General features: G+C 36.4%; 3 protein-coding genes across 3 annotated transcripts; 1 reads left to right on the top strand and 2 right to left on the bottom strand.

Moving 5' to 3' along the window:
• Positions 1-730: 730 nt before the first annotated feature.
• LOC113240144 lies at positions 731-2,865 on the bottom strand. The gene is made up of 2 exons (XM_026477372.1): positions 2,313-2,865; positions 731-1,469 (listed from the first exon to the last, which is right to left on the bottom strand). The coding sequence occupies exons 1-2, from the start codon at positions 2,857-2,859 to the stop codon at positions 1,084-1,086; spliced, it is 933 nt and encodes a 310-aa protein (XP_026333157.1). The 5' UTR covers positions 2,860-2,865; the 3' UTR covers positions 731-1,083.
• An 11,858-nt stretch (positions 2,866-14,723) lies between these two features.
• LOC113240160 (ribonuclease P protein subunit p29) lies at positions 14,724-15,431 on the top strand. Its single transcript, XM_026477393.1, has one exon. It carries the CDS (start codon positions 14,772-14,774, stop codon positions 15,402-15,404), a length of 633 nt encoding a protein of 210 aa, XP_026333178.1. The 5' UTR covers positions 14,724-14,771; the 3' UTR covers positions 15,405-15,431.
• Positions 15,432-16,560: 1,129 nt separating this feature from the next.
• LOC113240137 (CCR4-NOT transcription complex subunit 10) lies at positions 16,561-18,418 on the bottom strand. The gene is made up of 2 exons (XM_026477363.1): positions 18,375-18,418; positions 16,561-18,275 (listed from the first exon to the last, which is right to left on the bottom strand). Exons 1-2 carry the CDS (start codon positions 18,385-18,387, stop codon positions 16,561-16,563), a joined length of 1,728 nt encoding a protein of 575 aa, XP_026333148.1. The 5' UTR covers positions 18,388-18,418.
• Between the last annotated feature and the right edge of the window lie 6,019 nt (positions 18,419-24,437).

The following is a 24,437-nucleotide window of genomic DNA, read 5'->3' as shown; positions in this document are numbered from 1 at the left end:
CGAGAACGATATAGGGAAACTATTATATTATATAGCAATAAATAGAAAACATTATGTATCTTTTTATTTAGTTAACGAGAACCATATTCTGGTTTTCGTAATGAAAACGCCAAAGATCTACAGTACTTCAGTACATGTGACATGAATCCGTTTAGCATATTTTTAAAAAGACGTTATATGAAGTTAAGCAGCAAGGTTCTTTTTAGCTATTAAAAAGTTACTTATTTAGGGTTGGTACCCTGAAGGACTTTTATTTTCTCCGTTTTGGCTTGGTATGTTGCCAGGATCTTTTGTGAGCGGGTAAAGGACACGTTTGGTATTCTACCTAAATACATAATTCAATTTCACTCGAGGTGTGGGTTTTTTCTTGTTTCTTTATGCTTTGATATTTTTTGGTTTGATAGCATGTGTGGATTTTAAATACAACGCCATCTGTTAGTTAGTGGCAATCAATTTTATGTTAAATCAAGCGGAAGGTCCAACTACCACGCTCTTACCGCATCGGGGCGTATGGCGCCACCTTATTGGAGAAATTATAGTAGGCACGTTATCGCTCAAGGTCATCGACGCTTGTCAGCGTCTTAAGTATTACCCTTGTTGAACATTCTTCTATTTCCAAACTTAGAATCAAACATTTATTCAAAACTTTAATGTTAATTTAGATATTGGTAAATAAGTTGTCATGGGAAAATCATGGAAAATAAAAATGTCTAGTTTGTTAATTTTGACAGATTTTTTTTAGAGATTATTTGCAGAAATTGTACAAAACATGATTTCTAAAAAACTATTTCGGAAATGTCACAAAACATAAATATTATCAAATTTCCACATTGGACAGGGCGAAGCAATGTAATAAGGCAAACAAGGGCTATTAGAAACGCACCCAAATCGTGAGTCACATAGCGTTTTTCCAATTATCCTTGTATTTAGGATAACAAATTCATCATCATCATTTCAGCCGAAAGACGTCCACTGCTTTGTATATAGGCGTCCCCCAAAAGAGCGACCGGTCTTGCGTTGCAGGTCATGGTCCGCCTTGTAATAAATTGTAACTAAACACTAAGGTGGCATAATGCTTCTTGCTTAATTGATTTCGTCAAACGCACCGATAAGTCGATTCCAGAACGCGAGTACAGTTGGAGCTGTTTTCAGCTTATTCTCTATAAACGCACAAGTGCCTTCATTCTGATTTGTTAAAGAAAACAAGATTCTGTGCACCAAAGTTCCGTTATACGTCTTGCTGTAAACCGTTGATTGGTATGGTCGACCACAAAGACGGTTTAAGAAATTCAAATGCTGCAAACAAAGCTGAAATTCCACAATAGTATGAATCCTTTGTCCATCGAAAATAACCATATCATCATCTTCCGCCAATTCATCCAAATACTCCGCTAAGTTACGTCTTGCTGCAAGTTTGTCTGCATAGAGTATCAGATGGTTATCAATGCCTGTATCCCCATCCACAGGATCTGAAAGAACATTTAGTACCAAATACGATAATAGCACACTACAGACTTCGTTAATGGCAATCTCAGTTTTTTTACGTGAAAAGTAAACAAGAGCTATGACAAGGAGTCTTGCATCTTCAGGCAGCCTCCTCAGAATAGTTAAATCAAACATTGGCAATGTTTCCGTCAGAAAATGCTCGAATAAGCCAAGTGAGCGCACTCGACTCCAGCCATTTTCAAATGGACTTTCTATAGCATTATAAATCGGTTTCCGAAAGTTACTTGGCATATTTTCCGAAATCTCTTCCATAATGCCCAAGCACGTTTCGCGTACAATCTTAAATTCGTCTTTACCAAAATTCGTTAGCAAACCGAATGCATATTTTATGATGTCCAAGGAGAGCAGCAACGCCTCAGAAGCACCATTGTCTGTGGTGGCCCACGAACCTGGCATCGTCTGCCATCGGTACAAATTAACGTACGGAATTGCAACAGCCTTTGTCACAACTCCCTTTTCAAACCATTGTGGATCATTTTCCACGAACTGAAGATTCATCTGACTCTCCAAATATTGCGAAGGCAAACCCGGTTTCTCTTGTCGACGTATGAACGCCATTACTTCTTCTTTCTTTTTCGAAAAAAATGTTTGATGTTCTGGTGTTATGTATTCGAAGATTTGACTTAAAGCAATTGGACTGTCAACACGTGAAAGCCAGTCAAAAATCTTTTCGTTTCTGACGTGCTGCGGACTTAGGGGTATATTCTTGGCTTCCATAAAATTCTGGAAGTGATTTTCTGGGAATATATATTCATCAGTCAGCACAATGAAAATGGCAATTTTTTCTTTGTCTATTAGAAACTTACGCATTAAATTATCCAAGGTAAATACTTTGCATCGAGGCATATTAAGATGCTCTTTTGAGTGAGGATTAGCAGAAATATACGGAACTCCAGAAAAGCCATATTCAATGTCGTAGCTAATTATTGGGCAATTTCGTGTTTGTGCAAATGCAATGCATTCCCTTTTCGACTCGTATTGACAAATAACGTAGTCAAAATGCATTTCTTCCAATACTTGTTCGTAAACTTCTTTTGTGAAAATTAGTGGTTTGCAATCTACATTTCCAACGGCTGTTTTACCGATTTTAAACTGTTCAGTTTTGTGTGGATTATTTTTATTCCACATTTTAGAGGCATCCTCGTGACCTCCTTTAAAAAAGAAGTAGCATTTGACGTTGGCTTTTTTAAATTTACTCAAATAGTTTCGTAGGAACTGAGCATATTTGTCGCTCTCACATCCAAACATAGACTGCAAACCGCTGACTCTATACAATTGATAGAAGAAACTCTGTCCGTCGATAACCACCTCGCAGTCCCGAAGAGTAATATAACGCTCAGCATAGTCGTACATTGTTCTGACCATTCCCTTAATTCTCATCTTGATTAACTAAAATTTAAAAACATCTAATTAATCTTACACGGTTATTATATTTAAAACCCTAAACTAGGGAGGTGTAATAAAAATAAGACTGTTGAGGTCCTTAATTTGGGCCACTTATACACATATATATATGTATATATATATATATATTGCGCACTGCGTCCGAGTTCCGAATCCGAGAAATGATGGTCCGAATTGTCACAGGAATCATTTTATCAGTAAGTGTACTAGCAATATTCGTATTTTCTCGGATCCGAATCGGACGTAGTGCACAAGCGACATCCGAAGTCGGTTCGAGTTTTCCAGATTTGTATAGTCTCGGATTCGGAACGAATACGAATAGGATGCAATACGTAAACGCGCTTAGGACCCTTTAAATCGGGTTAATGTAATAAACGTTTTACCCTTAGGTGGAAGTGACAATTGTTGAACTCGTATTTTATAAGAATCTCATCAGCAACTAGAACTTTTGAACCTAAATTATACACTTTTTGCTTAGAATTATAGGTAATTTTACTGGGTATTATAAAGTAGTACTTCTACTTAGTTTTTGTGCATCCAACAGAAATATTAAGCATAATTTTAAAAAAAACCACACGCTTTTAAAAACATAATAATGAATTAGACCCAAAAAAACAACTTGAGTCTCACAAGGATAATTCAAAATTGAGTACAAAAAAGTTACCTGAAAATTACTGACAAATTTAAAATAGAAAGTTTGTAACTCAGTCGCGCACTTACTTTGTGATTTTTTTTTAATTATTTAGCAGTCAACATTTTCGTGTTTAAATTTTAATCGAATTATCACTGAGTTGTCATAGGTTCATACACCTTAAAAGTGGTTCATTCTGCTACACCCCATATTTGTAAAATTTGAGATTATGTAGCAATGTGCCTAAAAACCCGTTGCTTGTTTTAACTACCTCAATAAAAAGCATTGCTGGCTAATCTGTTATATCTATTAACATGCAGCTTCTGCACAGACAAGTCAAACGAAATTTTTCTTCTCGCGTGTGCGAGAACAATTTCGTTCTTCTGTGCCGCTAGCTCGCTGTAGACTAGAAAGAGAGGTGCCTATATTAAAAGCGCACCAGGTGCGATTTGCACCAAATTCCAATATTGCGTTTCTGGGTTATTGGCGCGGTTCATGGTGTACACTTGGTCACTGTCGACCACGCTACCCCACAGAAAACTAACTTGAAAATTACTCAAATCTCCTGCTTGTGACGCACGCTACGCGTTCTATCAACTAGGTTCATCGCTGCTTTTCTGCTATGTATGCTTATATGTATATGACTACATGACTTATTAAGTATAAAAACCACAAAAAATATCTTACCTTTTTCACAAAACACGATAACAATTTTGTCACGGAATATTTCGTTAAGTTATTCCAAAAATAAATGAAAATTGAATAATTATTATAATATATATTTCGTTCTTTATATAAAGGAGATTATTTATATCGGAAAGATCTTATCGTATATTTAATTTATAGCACTACAAATCTATTTTCTTCCACTTAGGCGTATACAGGGGAGCAAACCACCTACATAGAAAATTCGATATACAAGTTTTATAAGCAAAATTTTATAAATACAGGTTATAACAAGGTGATACATTACATCTTTAATGAGACATACGATTTACAATATTATTATTCTATTATTCTTTTTACAGGTACCACGTACTTTTTAGTACGTAGGAATTAAATAACGCACTTTACTCCCCCTACGTCGTTCTACAAAATTTATATTGGCTTGTTTTAGACCCTCGATAAAAAAATATAATAAAATATTATATTTTAATTTAATAATTTTTTGTTAGACTTTATAGAATTAATAGAAGAATTTTTCGATTATACTTGTTTTTTTTTTTGGTATTTTGATCGATATATAATAAGAAACCATTTCCCACATGGGTTTGTAATGATGAATTTACTTACTTTTTACCTTACTTACTTACTTACTTCTTACATTACTTACTTGAGTACAAATATTTTTTAAGAAACATCTCGTGTGTTGTCGAAGTATCGTAGAGTCTGAGTGAAATCATGTCGATGTAACATGTCAGAGTAGCATAATATTCGAGTAAAGTCATATCGATGTAACATATTGTCGGAGTAGCGTGTGTCGAAGTTTAATTTTAGAGTCGCTCTTGAATGTAGGTACATGAACATGGGAACTTTCATATCTCAAAATGAGACTTTCACCTTTTTGTTGCAAAATTACTAACGACACAAAAGCAGATACAAAATTGTCGCTAGCTCCCAAACTAGGAGATCCTCATTATGAGTAATCAAGGTCTTACGCCACTCATATTTAGGACCGGTTCAGATGATAAGCGTAGCACGCGTGTGGGCATTTGAACGCCTACTGCGATTTAAGAAATACAATTCGTGTAGTCGGCACGTGTTTTTTTTTCATCATTTTCGAAAAGCTTATACACACCTGACAGACCAGTGCATGTATACTGAGGGCTAATAAAAAATTCACAAATAATTATTTACAATGATACAAACATTGTATAAAGTAAGTTGAAAAACATAATAGATAGAAATAACGAAATTAAATACGTTAAACAGTTATAGTACTACATATTTGAAGAGAAAACATATCACTGAGTAAACATTTCAGCTTACTTGTACTCGTGTTGAATGCACGTCTAACGCTTGTCGTATACAGCGGCCCTTGTTGCTAACAAACAAAATGAAGTCAAAGTCAAAGAATTATTAATTCCATAGGTAAAATAATTTACACTTGAAAACATCACATTTAAGCTACTGCTCGTTCACTACGCTGACCTCCCTGAGAAGAACGAGCAAGAAACTCTAGGGATTGCTCTTTTCAAATAAACTTAAATGCTATGGAATTAAATTTGTGTGGAATCTGGAGCCATGCCGTCTTTCCTTATCTTTATCTAACACGTAGTCTTCAATTTTGTAATATGACTTTTCAATAAAAATATTTTTAATGTAGTTTTTGAACTTAGGAAATGATAATCTTAATATATGCTCCGGAATCTTATTGTAAAAACGGATACAGTTCCCCATAGAAAACTCGTTTACCTTGGTTAAAAGAAATTTTGGTACCATGAGTTTAGACTTAGCTCTAAAGTTAACATTAGGGATATCTTCTTTCTTATTAAAATTATGTATATATTTACTTTTATTTTATTTTATTTTATTTATATAAAATATTTGAGTAAATGTACTGTGTGATGTTAAGTCGATCATTTTCGAACTAGTGTTCACTACCAAATTTTTGTGGCAATTTTTATTATTTAAGTATTCGTTATGTTTATCGTGCAATACTACTAGAGTACTGTGACTAGACTACTGTATCGTGAGATATTATTTAATAAGTACACGTTTATATACTTGAATATTTAAATAATAAATTGCCACGGAATGTAGGTAGTGAACACTAGCCCGAGAATGACAGAGTTAAAATAAAAAAAAACGATTCTTTGTATTTAACTTCGGATAAGTATGTTAATTGTGTAGTTACATTATCAAATAGGTATACTTTTTTTTAGGTATACCTAGTTGTAAATGATTAAAAACAACCAAATCCATTATCACCAAAATCATGACGCAAAAGGAAATAAAGCACTAACTACAATACAAAGGAAACGTAAGTAAAGATGGAGTAAACAATATGCAGTATACATTTTTTTTTTATAACGCACACACTCAACATGGCCCCGAACTAGGGAAACCCTGTGTCGCGGGTGCCATGGACACACACATAGACAACCACAAATTACACCCAAACTCACGAGAGAAATAAATGTAGGCCATAATATATAATATACATAATACATAATAACAAACAATACATAAAACTATGTATTGTTTGTTTTATTTTATATGGTATTAACGTTTGAACTAAATGATAAATGTCTTTTTTCTTGTTTCTGATGCAAACTAGGCTAAAATTTGGGACAAAATCGAATGGAGAGCGCGATGTAAGTACCTAATGGGTTCGCGATATACTTGTAACTTTTTCATTTATATCACTTTCTCCATATATGTAATAAAAACATCAACATTACACCTCCAGTCGAATTAAAGACCGCCCATTGTTTTAAGTCGGCGGCGAAAAACGCACACAACAGAAAGTACAAAGTGGCACAAAACAGCATAATCTATTCAATAACAAAAATATCAATATCCGTTGAGCCAAATAATCCGAATAAATTAAACAACGGGAATTCCCTTGTGAATCAACTGTAAGTGAATTCGGATACACGTAGCAATGCCATGTTAGCCCTACGTACTGTTGAGAATTTTTAGAAAAATTGGAAAAATACAATTCGACGGCTCATATTATTTTCTATGTTTCCACATATCTTTTGAAGTGTTATTAATATTATAAAATAACTTTGTGAAAGCAAGTTAGAGTAAAACGAGATTTTGTTTTTTTTTTATAATATCAAGTGACGCGACGTACAAGTCGTGGGCCGGATGGTAAGCTACAGGCCACTGTCCATAACAGTTGCAGTGCCACTCGGTGCTTTAAATAGCAAAGATCTGATGTGTACTGCCACTGCGCCCGTCACCCTGTGACATACCTAAGTTCACAAGTCCCATGTGCCTGTAATTTCATCAGCACCCTTACCCTTCTAAACCGTAACACAGTAATGCTGACATTACTGCTGGGCGGCAAAAATAGAGAAGGTGGCAGTATTTCCCTATGCGAACTCTTTCACAAGAAGCTCTACTGCTACTACTAGAAAAAAAGAAGAATCATAGCATTTTGTAAGTCTTTTTATAATGGTTTTATCGTTTGCGTTCAATATTAATAAATGTCAATTGTAAGTTGTATGTGTAATATGTTTCCATATTCAAATTTTTTGTTAGAAAAATATGAATTTTTCTAAAAAAAATTTTTCGATAATCCAACACTAACCTAACCTAACCGAATTTATTCCAGCTTCAAAAAAGTTGCCTAAAAATTTAAGTTAAATTCGACTGCCTCCGTGGCCGAACTATTACCATGCTGGTCTACCGTCTGAGAAATATTTGTATGCCCTACCTGTGTTTCTCCTGAGTTTGGATGTGATTTTTGGTTGTCTATGGGTCGTATTCCAAAACTCTACTCAATGCTCAAGTCAGGTCTTGAGTATGATTTAATTAGAGCACTAGAAATCATACTCAAGTCTTTGCCATTAGAGTCGTATTCCAGAACTCGAAGTTCTGGAATACGACCCTATGTGTGTGTCCATGGCACCCACGACACAGGGTTTTAATAGTGCGGGGCTATGAGTGAATGCGTTATTTTACTATTAATGCCGGGTTCACGACTGTTTCACTTGCGTTTTTCACTAGCTTGACTGGCTGTGTCCATAGCGTAAAAACTGGCTTCCGCGCAAAGGCGTTTACGTGTCTTTCAGATTTACTTTTCCTTAAATCGCGCGTACGCGGCGCCTTGCCATTGTTTGGGTTGTCGAGTGGTGCTGTCTTCCGCAAACATTCCTTGTTGCTTGCGTGGAAATATCAAACTTGCTAGATCTCAAACCACGCAACACAAAGACATCCAAAGCAAAGCAAACGGCTAGCACAAGCGAACAACTCGTGAACAGTCCTACCTACGTGTACGCAACAGATCTCTGAGTACGCGCGAAGCCAGTCACGCAAGCAAGCGAAAAACGCAAGTAAAAGACTGGTGAACCCGCATTAAGGTGTCAAAGCCAAGTTGTTGGTCATGGCCAAAAGGGGGCACTAATGCATTGCAGTCTTATAGGGATTGCACTACTGCAATCCTGCAATGCGTCCTGCGAGACTCCATACGTTGGTTATATGCAGTTTAGTGTGTGACCAGTCTCCTGCCTGCGCGGTGGACTGCCGTGCAGATAGTGAATGGGCCACTTAAAAATTTTTTTTTGGAACAGTATATTATATTCTTCAATTACTCTTTATTAACTACCTCAGCAATATGGTTGAGAGAACGCTAGCCTCTGAGCAGGAGGTTCATGGTTTAATTACCACTAACGAATCTGCACTCAAGAGGTGTTTTGCATTATAATTTGCATGGAATCAATTTACGGTTTAATATACAGCTAACGCCAAGTTGACAAGCGCCATGTAGGTACCTATAATTTCACCAGATAAGGTGAAATTACAGATTCAACTTGTTACCAACTTGTTACTTGTAGCCAACGCCAAGTTGACAAGCGCCATGTAGGTACCTATAATTTCACCAGATAAGGTGAAATTACAGATTCAACTTGTTGATTACCAATACACATGTATAGTTATAGCGGAGCGACATACGAGTTGTTAAAACCACCAAATATTAATTAATTACTTTTTTCTAATTCCGGATTTTCGGGTGAAGGAAACTCCTCTCTTTATTCTATGTATACGTCTATTTATCTTCATACACGTGTAAGAACGTCAAAAACGCAGTAGTTTTTTTTATTAAAAAAAATACGACATTTCTGTGCTAGTGGTTCGAATTTATGAACAACTGTTATACTGTGTTTTTGAATTGAAATAAATATTTTTAGAGCGCGATCACGATTCTCTTGGAAACTAAAATGTCCTAAACTTCCCCTCGTAAATAAAGTTTTCAATAATTTTTTTTCTTAAGTTCCACTTACAAATGTCGCTGTTCCATCAATGTGACCGTCAGTATGCGGCTAAGGACGGGTCGCAGAGTGACCATTCTCGTTACTTTATTATCTGTTTTGGTAAAACATCAGTAATCTACTGCATTTTTTACATGGCTCCATTAGAATTACTTTAAAAATCAACTTAGATTTCCTAGGTCAGTAGTTTTGTCCTACGATGCAGTAAAACCATTTCTGGAAATCCGAAATTCGAGAACCGTAATTAATTATTATTTGGTAGTTTTAACAACTCCATGTCGCTCTTTGTAGCTATATCTATACGTGTATCTATGTATGTCGAACACCTTTTTCCGACTGTCGTTGATTACGCATACCACAAACTCAAAAAAAAATTGACTAGCAATTTACGATTTGCGTGTATCCGAATACAGGTATAGAAAAAAATAATTTTTAGTAGCAGTATTACCCTCATTATCATGGCAACTAACTTTTATTAATATCCACCACGTACGTAGTAACTCCTATTAGTTTGTGATATCCACAAGTACTTTGTAATGAATTGATATATCTTGTCTTAATATTACGTCTCGACGTAAGCAATCTTATCGTAATAATGGTCACCTGTTATCCTATTATTAAAGAATTAATTCGTATAACAATTATTTAGGCTGCTGACTGAAGGAATGCATGTCTACAGTTAATGCATACTGTCGAGACTTCAATTTATAACGAGTCAACTCGAGTTACTTTTTGATGAACTCAAGCTAACTCGGTTAACCCTGGTTAACCCGCCCAGCCACCCGCCGAACCGAATACTTCATTCATACTGCGTGTCGGTGACCTTCAGAACACGCTCGAGTCGCGAGCGATGGGCGAGTCGAGTTATTTAACTCGAGTTACTCCCACAACGAGTCAACTCGAGCTACATTTTGTGAACTCGAGCTAGGTCGGTCGGTTCGGTGACCTTCGGTCACGCTCGAGCACGGTCGGCCGGCCGATCGTGTCCAACTCGGTGAATCGTCGATTTGAGTTCTACTTGCGACTCACGGTTGCTCTGTCAAACACCTAGTCGAGTTAACTCGAGTTACAACTCGAGTTGAAACAAATACAACTCGTCCCATCGCTAACTGCTCCCAGTCAGAATCGACTATATGCAGTTATATACATGGGCACACTCCGAACACTTCCTACAACGATCGAAAGTTATTTGCCTACTACTACTACATACAGCAAGGCGCTATCTGCACACGCGCAAATGTGTGCGTGAAGTGGCAGGGTTACACTACAGTGGACACTGGAAGAGGAGGAGCCGGGTTCGATTCCCGGTAGAACCAAGTTGAGAATTTAACTTTTCTAAAATTACAACCATTTTAGAAAAGTTAAATTCGCTATTCTGACAAGTGCCCCAGAGATAATTCTGTTACTCTGGTACTCATCGTACAGGGAATTACCTAGCTGAGACCAGTAGTGCGATTCACATAATCAAACCGTTACGATATCGTAGCGATTTAGTCGTTGAACTGCTTCTTGGTATTCACGTGTGACAGTCGAATTTCAACGAGTCCAATTTTAAAGTCGTTCGATCCAAATGTCGTTAAAGCGTATTCTGGTATGCGAATGGAACTTAAATCGATTCTAAACGTCAAATTTCACTATCTAAGATGTCGTTCATTAGTCGTTACGATCGTCTATCGTTGAAGTCGTTCGATCGAAGTCCTATCCAAAATTGGTATTCTCATGTCACTTGAACGAACATTGATATGAATAGAATCAAAACATAACGCGTTGTTGTCTGTCACATTATTATTATTTATTATATTATAAAACAGAAGTTTCAACCGAAGGCGACTGTATGCCACACCTTACATTTATAAAATTTACAGAAAATGAATTACAAGTTTTATATGGCTATTGAGCACACTTGAAGTGCTTACTATGCGCATTACGCCCTCTATAGAAAAATGAAGGAACGTATAATGAGTATGTTTATCCGTATAAATTGCATTTTAAAAATGGTTTGGAAGCACAATTTTTTGCAATTAAGTCTGTGTTTTAACGGAGGTGCGATACGCTGGTTGCATATGGGTGCAGTCTAAATGCCACTCGTGTGACGACACCCTTTTACTACCTTCCATAAAAATCCAGCAATTTATTATCTCTGATATAACCCGGGCAAAACACTACCGGGGGAATACCCAATTTGTCTTCATCACTGAAAGTTACACCACAATATACAGTCAACTTATTAATACACTAATTTTACGATATTATTTCAATATAGTTATTTTTACATTCGTATTTAACACTAAGGACATTGTAAAATATGAAATAAATAATAAACCTGTCCATGATATTTCAGAATTACTAAACTCAGATTACAATTGTTTTGTAGCTAAAAAGCTGCTTTACCGAAAAAACATAGACATAGAAAACTGGAAAAAACTATACACCGTCAAATTTTGATTTATTTTATTACAATGACAAATATTTTTCATGTAAAACTGACACTGGTTCAAGCCTTTGTAGTGACCACCATCATGGCAATAATTGAAATCAACTAACTGATATTGATATTAATAATTAATAGGATCCACCTATTTTACAGGTGGAGAGTGAGCGACGGGATTACACGATTTAATACCGCCTTCCCCTTTCCATCACCGGGGGACTAGCGTAGGCTTGGGTTCCACCCCTATGTTGTGTGATGATGATGTGATATTCCAAAGTTTCGCACGAAGCTTAACGCTTCCACGTTTATATTCCTGCCTGCAGACTTCCTCCCTGAACGTTATAACTTGGGTCTTTTCAAGGCAAGAGTGAATAGACATTATTTTGGTATGCATGCTCCATCGTCAACCTCATCGTCACTTTACATCACATGAGATGGAGGTCAAATCTGCCGTCCGCTAACTGAACGGAATAATTTTTTGAGATGTCATAAAACACCCTAACCTAGGTTTAGAATATTGAAATTGTTCAATGATAATTCAGCTATGCATTGTTAGGATAAGTTCGAATAAATCGAACATGTTAACTAATCTTAACTGTTTTTAAAGGAGAATTTTGTGGTCTATAAAAAGTCACATGATCGAGCTGGCCACTTAACGGCTGAATTTCGTGAGTCTGGAATTTTGGTTTGCAATAAATTCATTGTTTCGAAGGCTTAAAATATATACCAACAAATTTGGTTTGGACCGTTCTTGTAAACATCTACAAGTTGATTGTCGTTTTTCCGTTGCGTTTCGTTTTACACACCATTTTATTTTTTTATACTATTGTTTGAGTGGATGGAACAAAAATCTGTAGATTTGCTATTATTTTGTTTTCCGTAGATTCATCATCACATCATGGCATCACTAATTATTGGCTCCACGCACGTTTTTATAATATTATACCTACTTTTTTCATTTTCAGAGTTAGGCACAGATACTGTTAGGTATTTTTCGAAATATTTCAAAACTGAGTGGAAATTTTTCCAGAAATTTTCCAATTTAATATAGTTTCGAATGTTTCGAATGCTCTAATTATATTCTACGTTTAGAAATATTTGAAGATTAATTTAACGTGAATTATAAAATAAACTTGTTTATGTAAAAGCCACTTAGTAGAAAAAATAGATTTCAAATGATTTCACATCAGCGAAAAAAGCCTTTCATGTCTCCATTGTTTCCGTTCAGTAACTTTTGACAACAAGCAACTTCAAACGTGGAAGTCAAAGGAAAAATATTTATTTTATTGAAAAATGTGATCTTTTGAAAATAAAAATTTTCCATGATAGTGTTGGCACTAGGCACAGAGCACTTATTAAATTATTTACAGTCCGTCTTTTTTGGAGATGGAGTAAATTACAGTTGTTGTGCGAAAGTGTTGCCCGCTTACAAGTAGCTAGTGAGTGCAGTTGATAAGGTTTAATATTCTATCGTTGAATGTTGGTCGCGTTTATGCAATAAATTGTCCAACTAGTTTCATTTGAATCATCGACACATTATTAGCTCAACTGGTGAGCACAGGTTCATTTGAATTTTCAATTTTTTTGGAGTTCATACGTACGTATCTATACATACACCACATTTAGACCTATGTCTATTAAAAATACAAAGAGGAGACATGTTTTAAAGTTTTTCATTGTAGTTCAATATAGAAACCAAATCTGCCTGTTCTTACTATAAAACGTATATAAATAAAAATTGATTTCGATACGAGTAAGCCCACTGTCAAAATAAGAATAAGTAAAGCAATAACGAAATTAGTACGTAATCATTAGAACGTCGTGACATTCACAATGGCAAAGAAGGATGGCGAAAGCTGATCCAAAATCAACAAAGTGTCGTTCATGGACTTTGCTAGTATAATTTTACGTTTTAGTTTATGCCTAGTTATTAATATATTTTTATATATTTTTAGAAATCGGGAATAAAGAAATTGCAAATCAATGTATTTTAGAATAGATGCAAGAACACAAAGCAATTGATTCAGTTCGACCATAGATTAGGTGACGTTCTTGTACGTACGTTTCATTTTAAGCATGATTGAATGTTTACTTACCTAATACTACCTACAAATAATCAATTAAACAATAATTATATAAATTAAAAAATAAGACACGATGTGACAAAAACGTTTAGACAATATTTAAATGAGAGATACGAATGTTAGCAAAGGAATGTTTTGACAAGAGGCCTCTTGCCAATGTCAATGTCACTTTGGGATTGAGAACAATGTGACCATTTCTGCCATTTGGGCAGATTTAATTTTATTTAATTTTTTATTTTACGTTGTATTAAAAGTGGCAGAGTTTGGCAGATTTAGAAATATTCAGCAAGTTCTTTATTATTTTTAGGAATAAAATGAATACTTGTGGTTTTCTGCTACTACGAACAAATATCTGAAGCGAAATACAGGAAGTTGTTATAAACCTATATCAAATTTATAACCCCCAGCTTGTACAGGCTGTACTCAATTCGCTTTTTTGATGCTTTGATAATGAAACTCAAGTATTAATAGGTCTCTTTAATGCATGTCGTCAAAAAAACTGGGTTACAAAATACACGGGATGTCGCCATCCTTCTTTTACAATCTACCGATAAAACTGTCGACAACAACTACATAACTATTTAAAATTTTACGATAACTGGCAACCCTACAAATGTCATTTTATTCCGTCTTTTAAAGCAAAGATTGGCAAAGATCGATTAAGGTTATGTTTTGGTCATGTGACTGGGTTATCTTCATATCTCAACAAAGTTGATCGTAACCCCGAAAATGCTACATAATTACTTTTTATAAATGAAGAAATATCGACGATCATGTCTGCAGAAGAAACACTTGGAAATGAAGCTACCCAATCTGTTATAAACTTCCTTAAAGACAATGTACCAAAAGGTGATGTACCAAATATAGAAGCTGAACTAAAAAAAGACTTTACACTTGCTAAACAAAGAAGTAAAACTGGCAAAAAGAAGCCTAAAAGGAAGAAAACTCGTTGTCTAACCAGGACAGAAAAGAAAGCACTTGGTTTTTATGATATACCTAGAAACAGTGTCAAATATGAAGATGTTTTACCAATGCATCAAATTTGGACGGATTATATGAGTGAAATATTAGAATTGCATAAACCTCTGCCTAGTATTAATAGTAACGGGTGGGAAAATTTCGCACAGACTCTTTATAAGGCCGATTTTCATGGGAGTTTTTTACAAGTAGTGCGTTCAAAATGTGCAAGTTACGTATTTAAAGAGGGAATCTGCATTATGGACACTAGGAACACTTTTAAAATTGTGTCCAAGGATAATATAGTGACAACAATACCTAAAAAGCAATGTGTATTTAAAATGACGGTGAAAAATTTAAAAATTACACTGTTTGGAAAACATTTGTGTGTACGACCTGCTGAACGGTCAACTAAAAAAGTTAGAAGTCGTTTACATCCTGACCTTTAGTTTTAATGTAATTTCTAATAAAAACATTATCACAATTGAGTGGTGTTTTGTTATAATTGTTTTATGATAGCTGCTAAATTCTTCAGACAACTTAAATGCAGGAAAATTAAATTTGGATCTTCCCACTTAGTCTACCCCTTGTTTAGTTTGTTGTGTGCCTTATTGCAAGTATACAAATTCTCACATTTCAATATTATTTTATTTTTGAATATGCACCAGTCATTCTGTTTTTGAGCCAACAATTGTAACCTGTGTAAATTGTTTGTGGAGAGAAATAAATTTATTACTATCATTATTGATTCCACAGAGAAGATGTAGCAAACTGATCACTATTTCTTCAATAAATTTTAATATCAGTGATACAAAATCCACTGACCACTTTAAAGGAGCACCTGTATAACAGAAATATAAAATAGGGTTTTCTTTTCGAGTACGGTTTTTTTGTCAAGTATTTGAAAATACTTGACAAATAAAGTATGAAAGTTTTTTGACAAATTGTGAATAATATTGACACCCGACAAATAATAGACACCTTCACAACACTATTGTCATAGCAATGTGAGCAGGAGTTTAGCGCGCAAGTTTATTTACATTGTTGGGCCGAACGGTTAGCTCTGTGGTCACTGGTAAGGAAATCCCGGATTCAATTTCCAGGTTGATATGCTGGCCCGTTATTTATTTGTCATAATGAATCTCTATAATTTTCAAAGCTTTGCACGGTCACTTTTTAAAGTGTCAAATGCACCAATAATGTTTGATTTATGTCATCACGACTTTGAGCTTCGTTGACATACACATGGCGTTTCAAGAAATTTTAACATTTTAAACCAGAAAGTGGAGAATTTTTTAATTTTGCTAATATGTTTTATTACTGAATCTTAAACACATGAAAAAAAATGTGGTGATTTTTTTTATTACATATGGTTAACTTTCATTGAATGAACTCTTAATTTGCTGTGTAAGCAGATCCGAGATTGACCTATTTCCGGTTCTTATGGACGGCCAATTAACTTCCACAAAGTAAGTGTTAAAAAAAATAAAAGAAAGGCTTTCATTGATAATTTCAACAGTTCGTATGACACAAGTGTGTGGGTCTCTGTACACAAAGGTATTCATGAAAAAAAAAAGATGGTTGTTATGTTCACACTTTATTTAGCTATTGAGACAAATTACTAAACCTAAGTTTTCTCAATATTGTATGACAATTATCAATGTTACCAGTGCAGATTTCTAAATACATCTGCAATGGTAAAACCCTTGGTGAATTTATTTGGAGTAAAATCTTTCTGGCCGTCACCAAATCTCCTCTGAGGATGTTACAGACTGCAGTTTTAGCCCATACAGATACGGCAATCATGTCTCTCATTTGATATGGTAATACTGATACCAATTCGTGTATCATTTGTGGATGTAAGTGCTCTCCAGCATCAGTAATACGGTCGAGATTTATCAAAGCCTCTGCGGCATAGATGTGAGCCCAAGCTTTGTGACTGTTAGACACATCTGGCTGAGCTAATAGTTCATTTGCGCTCATTAAAGCCGAAAGCGGATCTTGTAAGTGGAGTAATACGTAACTTTGGAGGACAAATGTCGCATTTTTAAGTTTGCAACGTTGCTTCCAGTTGATTGGTGGACCAGGGGGTGCCTGAATAAGTGGTGCAGTAACTTCTGCTGGAGGCTCTTGATTCGGCAAAAGAGTAACTGCATTTCTTAGACATAATGCAGCAAATTCCAGTGATAGCGATGGTATGGCAAATGATTCCCCAGAAGTGGAATACTTTTCCTTATTTTCCTTTGACAAAAGGATTCGGGTATGCGGGCCACTGCCTAATTTTTTGACAGTGAACTGTTGTGCTTCATCACTGCAACATTTTTTGACACAACACTCTGCTAGATGAAGCCAGATACGAGGATTGTTAGGGTAGTGTCTCGCTGCTTCTACCAAACATTCGAAGGCACCTTCAGAATTATTTGCAGCTAGTAATGCCAAACCTAGATTATAAACATAGAGAGGACGATCTCTACATGTAATCAGTCTTCCACTATCCTCACTCTCCATAGCTTTGAAATGCTCTTTCACGGCATGTTGGAAGTACTTTGCAGCTAAAAATGGTTTCTTCGTAGACAAGTAAATAACTCCAAGGTTATTGTTAATAGCTGCCCATATATCTTCACCTTGAGTTTTGAGATTGTAACTATATTTCAATGAACGGTACTGTCCGAGAGTATTTGCAGCTTCCTTTATTTCTCCATTTAAGTATTGTTGTTGAGCGATGACAAATATATTCTCTACAGAGTCAGCTTTTAAGTTAAGTTTCACTTTTTGTCCAAGACATAGCTGTGCTCTGTTTACAAGCCTTTCAAACAATTCAGCAATTTCATTATTTGCTTTAACAGCCTCTCCATGATTTTTAGCTATTTCTAATGTCTTGTCATATGTGCGCCTACATAATGTAGCTTCCATAAGTAGAAGAGTAATTTGCTGTAGCAATTTCACATCTCTTATATTGCTCTTAGCTCCTAGTAACTTTTCTAGGATAACAACACATTGGTAGTAATGTCTAGAGTGGTATAACATTACCGCGTAGTTGTAAAGCAAGCATGGAGAACTAATATCACTGATTTCAACGTCCGGGAACGTAACACCAATGAGCTGAACAATAGTTTTCTTGAATTTTTCCAAGTTTTTCATATCGCTGGACATGAAATCTACCACCGCTTTATTGTGCTGTATTCTTTTATTAGGTGATCCAACAGCGTTCTCTAAGTCGCTGAGATGTAGTAAAGCAGCATTGTAGTCCTTTTTCATGAAACTTTGGTGTGCCTGAATTACAGGTTCGTCGCGATCCTTCGCGTTCGCCATTCCACCGGCTTCAATGACAGAAAATAACTCTGTTTAGAATTCACGTAGTTTGTTATCTTATAACAGCACTGCGTTGAAATTGTTAGTACATTACCGACAATACTTACTATGAGAAAGCATAAAAAAACAGCACACAGCACAGCTGCGGGTTGACTTGACAGATCTTTTTTTTTTTAAATTTATTAAGGCTTTGGCAAAGCCATCAGCCTAAACATGAAGTTTAATTAGTTTCTGTAAATATGGCCGCCACAAAGAGGATAGGCAATTTAAAGCGGCGTGCTTGGATTGATACCTTAAAACGGGCCGATGCGGGTATTTTAGTTCGAGATTCGAATAATTTCGCGTTTTAATCTTCGATTAAGGCACAATAGCACTATCCTATTCCACTTTAAACTAGATTTCACAAAATAATTGAAAGTCAAACTAAAAACGACACTTTTCCCTCCAAAAGGTCCAGAGCGAATCACAGATCTTAAAAAGAGAACTGTGTTGCCAGACTTTTGCGAAGTTAATTCGCCAATTTATGTGTGTTAAGTAGCCGACATTCGCCCAAGCCATAAAATCCCTAAAAATCAAGGAAAACTTTACAATTCTGCTTGCTGCCGGACATTGGGGAATATGAACTCTTTTATTTCCTCAATTCCACATAGAAATACTCAAACCCGCAAATGATTTATTTTACAACTAAATTCCCACAAAATCCCCAATCAAATTTGTGATATTTTATTAAGTAGCCTAAAATCGCCTTTTTCTATTTCAAATATAGTCTAAATATCGCTGAGTCGCGCGCCGATCACTTTTTTAGTCGATGCGCGACCACTCGAAGTAACCTGAATGGCGAAAAGTCGCCTAATCTGGCAACACTGCTAGAAAAGGACCTTTTTAAAAACAAAATCAAAGTCAAATAATTTATTTGCATGTAACAGTTGAAGCATACAATACAATTTAAGTTGGTAGATTATTCTATAGTATCACATGACGCCCTAACAAATACTAACCAATAGACATAATACGTCTCTGTACTAACCATCGAGCACATTGAATATATCTTTCTAATTTGTGCATTGAATAACTGTGAAATATGGTGTGGTGGCAAGATAGATTAAATATCATGTCGAAAAAATCGGGGGCTGTCAATGTACGGACAACGGCACATCAGACTACACATTTTTGTTCGAAAATCGCCTCCAGTGCAACGGAACAAGATACGTCAAAGTGTAGTTTGATGTGCTGGCGTGTATAACAACGTAACGTACAGGGTCAAGAGCACGTCACGGTTGACACTTAAGACTTAAATCCAACTCTATGCCGCTTACAATAAGAACGGTCCAAAGTACAAAGTGTTAAGCTTGATGTGCTCTTGACTGTACGTACGACACAAGCATGCCTAACACGGGAATGTCCGGCACAGGGGGTCTACTCTCGATCTCCGTCCGAAACAATTACTACCAAATAAGCAATACTTCACCAAATGAAAAGACGCATAATGCGAATGAAGCTTCATACGGGATACTTGTCTTTTAATTTTGTCGAATATTACTTATTTGACAGTAATTGTTTCGGACGGAGATCGAGAATAGCCCCCCACATAGGTCACGTGGTATCACCATTTTTGATAGGCTTTGTTCACAGTGTGAAGTCTGATCTTCCAAAATGTAACTTTTCTTTAATTTTTACTTTTTAGCAACTGGCAGCTTCGTTCGTTCGTTTTATTATCGGGATCCTCAATAAATATTTTCCACTGTGATTCTAATACATTGTGTTTTCACTTTCTCTTCTTAGTTTTCTTCTTTGGATTTTCTAAATAGTCTTTTAAGCGGCGGGAGTCAATATTTATGTTTTCATTTTCACTTAACAAATCACATTATTGCCACTTTGAACAAAAACTTTGAGTTCGTAATTAGTCGAATTTTCAGGATAAAGACTTTTGTAATTTGATTTAAAATAAGGGATATGGTTCTAACTTTCATCACTATTTCTTTCTTCGTATTTTCTGCATAATATGCTTAAAATGAAAATAATCTTTGTAAAAACTGTACTTGTAACTTGAAAAGTCCGCCATTTTTTTCAGAAAGAATCAGCATGCCAATCCCTATAAGGATGTTCTACACCACAGATATTATGTCTGTGTTCTACACTTTCAATTTGAGTCCTATATTTGGTTTTGCACGCGCAGTAACGATAACATGATAATTAAAACAGATAGGAAGAAGTTTATAAATAATTATGATATATAGTTTAAACACAATATAAATATAGCACATAATATTATATGACTAACTATATACTTATATAAGCAACCTATATACACATAAATACATAATATATAATATATACACACATATATTTACTCGATATTTATCCAAAAACGTGGATAAATATTTTTAATCGTGGTTTATTATTTATATTTAGTAAAGCAAAGTATATTTGTAAGCTCAATTGAGAACATTGATGCAATTTAGTAGAATGTACGTGTAGTATATTGCTTATTATACCTTTTTTCTATACGCAGTGATAAAAAGAATCCTTTTAAGTACCGTAGATCCCTGTATTTTTGCGTGAACCTTATTATTATTTAAGTGCGTAGTTTGTTAAAAAAATTGTGTCCACACAATATGAATCAGCTGTCTAACATTTTTGGGTTCTCCAGTAAAAATGGGTGTTCCGCAGGACTCAATACTTGGACCTTTCTTATTTCTGATTTATATTAATGATCTGCCATTCTTTGTTAAGGACCATTGCGAAATAGTGTTGTTTGCTGATGACACATCCTTGATTTTTAAAACAGACAGACATGACATTAACTATGACCGTATTAAGCTTTTGAACCGTTATTTGAAGCCTAAATATTTTAGAGTAGCGAACTTGATTTCCGGTAGTGTGTCAGTTTTAGCTCGAATTTCCCTTCTACATCCCCCACCATCTAGCTTCTGCTACTGTACACCAGGTGGCGCACACTCACAACGGGATTGTGTTTTCGCGCCCTGGCTCATTGGCGATTTGTTTTCCATAGTAGTCAGTTGTGTCCATAATTATATTAAAATTCTTAACGGTTTTTATCGTTCGTTAATTTGTTAAATTATGAATGGTACGAGGGAAGTCAATTTATCGGATTCGTCCGATTCTTCCTCGTCGAGCTCGGATTCTCAGCGATCTAGAACAGTAGAGACCAACGCCGAAGTGCCACCCCGTCTGCCTCCGCCGGAGATAAATAAGCAACGGAAAAGAAATCGTTCGCACTCAAAGGAACGTAGTAATAAACGCCGTCGTTACCAAATGGAGGATACTTTACGCTATTTGGCGGAACAAGTAAGTGGTATACAAAATTATATTGCTACTAGTAGTGGTGCATTCCAACCTACATGTCATTCAAGCGTTTATGTGCCCGATCCAAATGAAAATGTAGACTTTGCACCCGATATCAGTGCAGATGTCAGTGGTGAACTATACAACAGTGAAAATTGTGTACAAGAACCGGCGCAAATCTCCGATTTGCCGGGTACTTTAAAATTTTCCTTAAACACTTTTTTGAAAGAACCTTCTATTCAAAAATCTTCACGGATTCATATAGATTTGTTAAATTCCATACAACATTTTAATACTGAAGATTGGAATAATGTACGGTATGCTGAAGTACAGAAACAATACTGCTCCTCTCTGGGTTTTACTTATTTAGAAACCAACGATGAAATTAGACCTTACGATAAAAACAATTCTCTCGCGCTTATCGAGTGTGGCTTCGCTGCTATTACGCAAGCCCTCATAAAGCAGAACGAAACCGCACAAGAATCTTTTAGAAGTTTAATGGATTGGGCCACTTCTGCGGGTAATGTTTCTGCCAAGTCTTTGCACGAAAAAATTAATGAATTATTTGTGAAAGGTCATTTTCAAAAAATCAGTAGTGATGTTTTGCAGTTAGCATGTGGTCATAGGGCCGAATTAGTACAACAAAGACGTGATAACATTTTGCGCTCTGTAAAAGATAACTTTTTAAAGGCGAGTTTGCGTAAAATCCCGCCAACTAGCGAGAATTTATTTCATAAACAATCATTTTCTACGGCTATTGAAACGGCTGGTGGTGTATCGAAAACATTTTGGCCGCTCCGAGCGCCTTCACAAAATAAAGCTGCTGCGCAAGCTCAGCCCCAACAGCAGGCTCAGGCCATGCCTAGTCATGCTTTGAATTATTCAACTAAAATGCCCAGTAATTTGAATTATACTACCTATCCTGCCATGGATTTGTTCAACAGGCCGCCCTTACAAGGCGCTTGGAATTCTTTTAATCAAGGGCGCGACTACCCTCGTCCCATTTTTAGACCATTTAATCAGCAAGTGAGACCTCGTCAGAGGCCCGCACAAACGTTTCAAAGCCATGATATGTATTCGAGCGCAGGCAGAGGTCAAGGAAAGGTATTTGCTCAGTCAAATGTTCGTAGACAGTCAAAAAGAAAATATTGACTATGTCCAATTTCGAGCGGGCCGGTTGCCAGATTTTTTAGATCATTGGCAGGCATTGCAAGCACCTTCAACGGTAATGAAAATTGTACAGAACTTTCGCATACCATTTATAGCCAAGCCCCCATTAGCGGTACCAGACCTATTCAATCATCTATCGCAAACACCAGTGTCGCAAGACATGGACAAAATTATAAACCAATTAGTGAAAATGGAAGTTTTAGAACCTGCAGTTCCCAGTCCCAGTTTCGTTTCAAAAATGTTTCTAACACCGAAAAGCGACGGCTCAATGCGTCCAATATTCAATTTAAAAAGATTAAACAATTATGTATTTGTGGACAAATTCAAGCTCATAAATGTGCACAGAGTCGTAACCTTCTTGCAACCACGAGATTGGTTGGTAAAAATAGATTTGTCCAATGCTTATTTCCATCTACCGGTTTCGAAAACGCATCGTCGCTTCTTAAGAATAATTTACAAACATCAACTTTGGCAAATGACGTGCCTACCTTTTGGCCTAGCATGTGCTCCAAAAATTTTTGCGACCTTGACAAATTGGGTAGCACAGGTTCTACGACAGAAAGGTTTTCGTATAATTGTATACCTCGACGATTATTTACTTGCATGTCAAGACCCCCACCGCCTACAATTTCAAGCTCAGGAGACCATCCGTATTTTAGACCAGCTCGGTTGGAATGTCAACTACGAAAAGTCAGCGCTAATACCACAGATGTCCATACAGTACTTAGGCATAGTTTGGAATCCCCACTCCAACCAAAAAAGTTTGCCAGTACAAAAACGCAAGACACTACGAACAAAAATCTCCTCTCTACTGGGAACAAAAACGGCAAACTTAAAAGAAATTCAAAGCATTGTAGGGTCACTGAACTTTGCGAGTTTTCCCGTACCCAGGGGCCGCTTGAACCACCGAGCGCTTCTAAAACATTGCCAGGAATTACTTCTACAGAACGCTCAGCGCCGGTATCGGATTCCGGACGCTACTTTGAAAGAGTTGCAATGGTGGCAAGTAAATTTAGCCCAGTTCTCGCCCATTCACTACCCTCCCGTAACAGAATACCTAGTAACAGATGCATCTGCAGTAGGGTGGGGAGCTCAGTTAAACAATCTGAGACTGTCGGGCCTATGGTCCGTAAACGAGGCGAATTCACATTCCAACCAAAGGGAAATGAGGGCCATTTGGTACACATTGAAAGACCATTGTCGGCACCTGGTAGGCTCATCCCTATTAATTCAGAGCGACAATCGAACGGTGGTTTCGTATTTGAGAAACGAGGGTGGTACCAAGTCACACCCCTTAATGGAAATGACTTACAAAATTTTCAATATCTTAGACCTTTACAACATCCATATGGTGGCTCAGTACATTATTGGCCGATACAACGGAGAAGCCGATCAGTTATCCCGCTTGACCTATCCTCCCGAATGGCATCTACTTCCTCAGATAACGTCCACAATTTTCTCCAAGTGGGGTCGTCCAGTAATAGACCTGTTCGCGTCATCAATAGCCCATGTAGTCCCAGTGTACAGCGCACTTGATGTGAGGGATCAAAAAGCTCACTTCCACGATGCGTTCAGCCAGGAGTGGCACTATCCTCTGGCGTGGGTGTTCCCGCCGCCTTTTCTGATTCCACGCGTCCTTCAGCACCTCAACTCGGCAACTGGAATATACTTGATAGTAGTCCCCAGGTGGACGA

Source organism: Hyposmocoma kahamanoa, unplaced genomic scaffold, assembly GCF_003589595.1.
Source record: "Hyposmocoma kahamanoa isolate Upper Pololo Valley unplaced genomic scaffold, ASM358959v1 120, whole genome shotgun sequence".
NCBI lineage: Eukaryota > Metazoa > Arthropoda > Insecta > Lepidoptera > Cosmopterigidae > Hyposmocoma > Hyposmocoma kahamanoa.
The sequence above is the reverse complement of the archived record's forward strand: the minus strand, read 5'-3'. Positions and strand labels throughout refer to the sequence as shown.

Excerpts from the sequence above, each read along its gene's own strand:
- LOC113240144 (XM_026477372.1), bottom strand. The coding sequence starts at position 2,859 with ATGTACGACTATGCTGAGCGTTATATTACTCTTCGGGACTGCGAGGTG. Across the intron at positions 1,470-2,312 it reads TACCTTGGATAATTTAATGC|ATCCTGTGGATGGGGATACA; the intron begins GTAAGTTTCTAA and ends ATGTTCTTTCAG.
- LOC113240160 (XM_026477393.1), top strand. The coding sequence starts at position 14,772 with ATGTCTGCAGAAGAAACACTTGGAAATGAAGCTACCCAATCTGTTATA.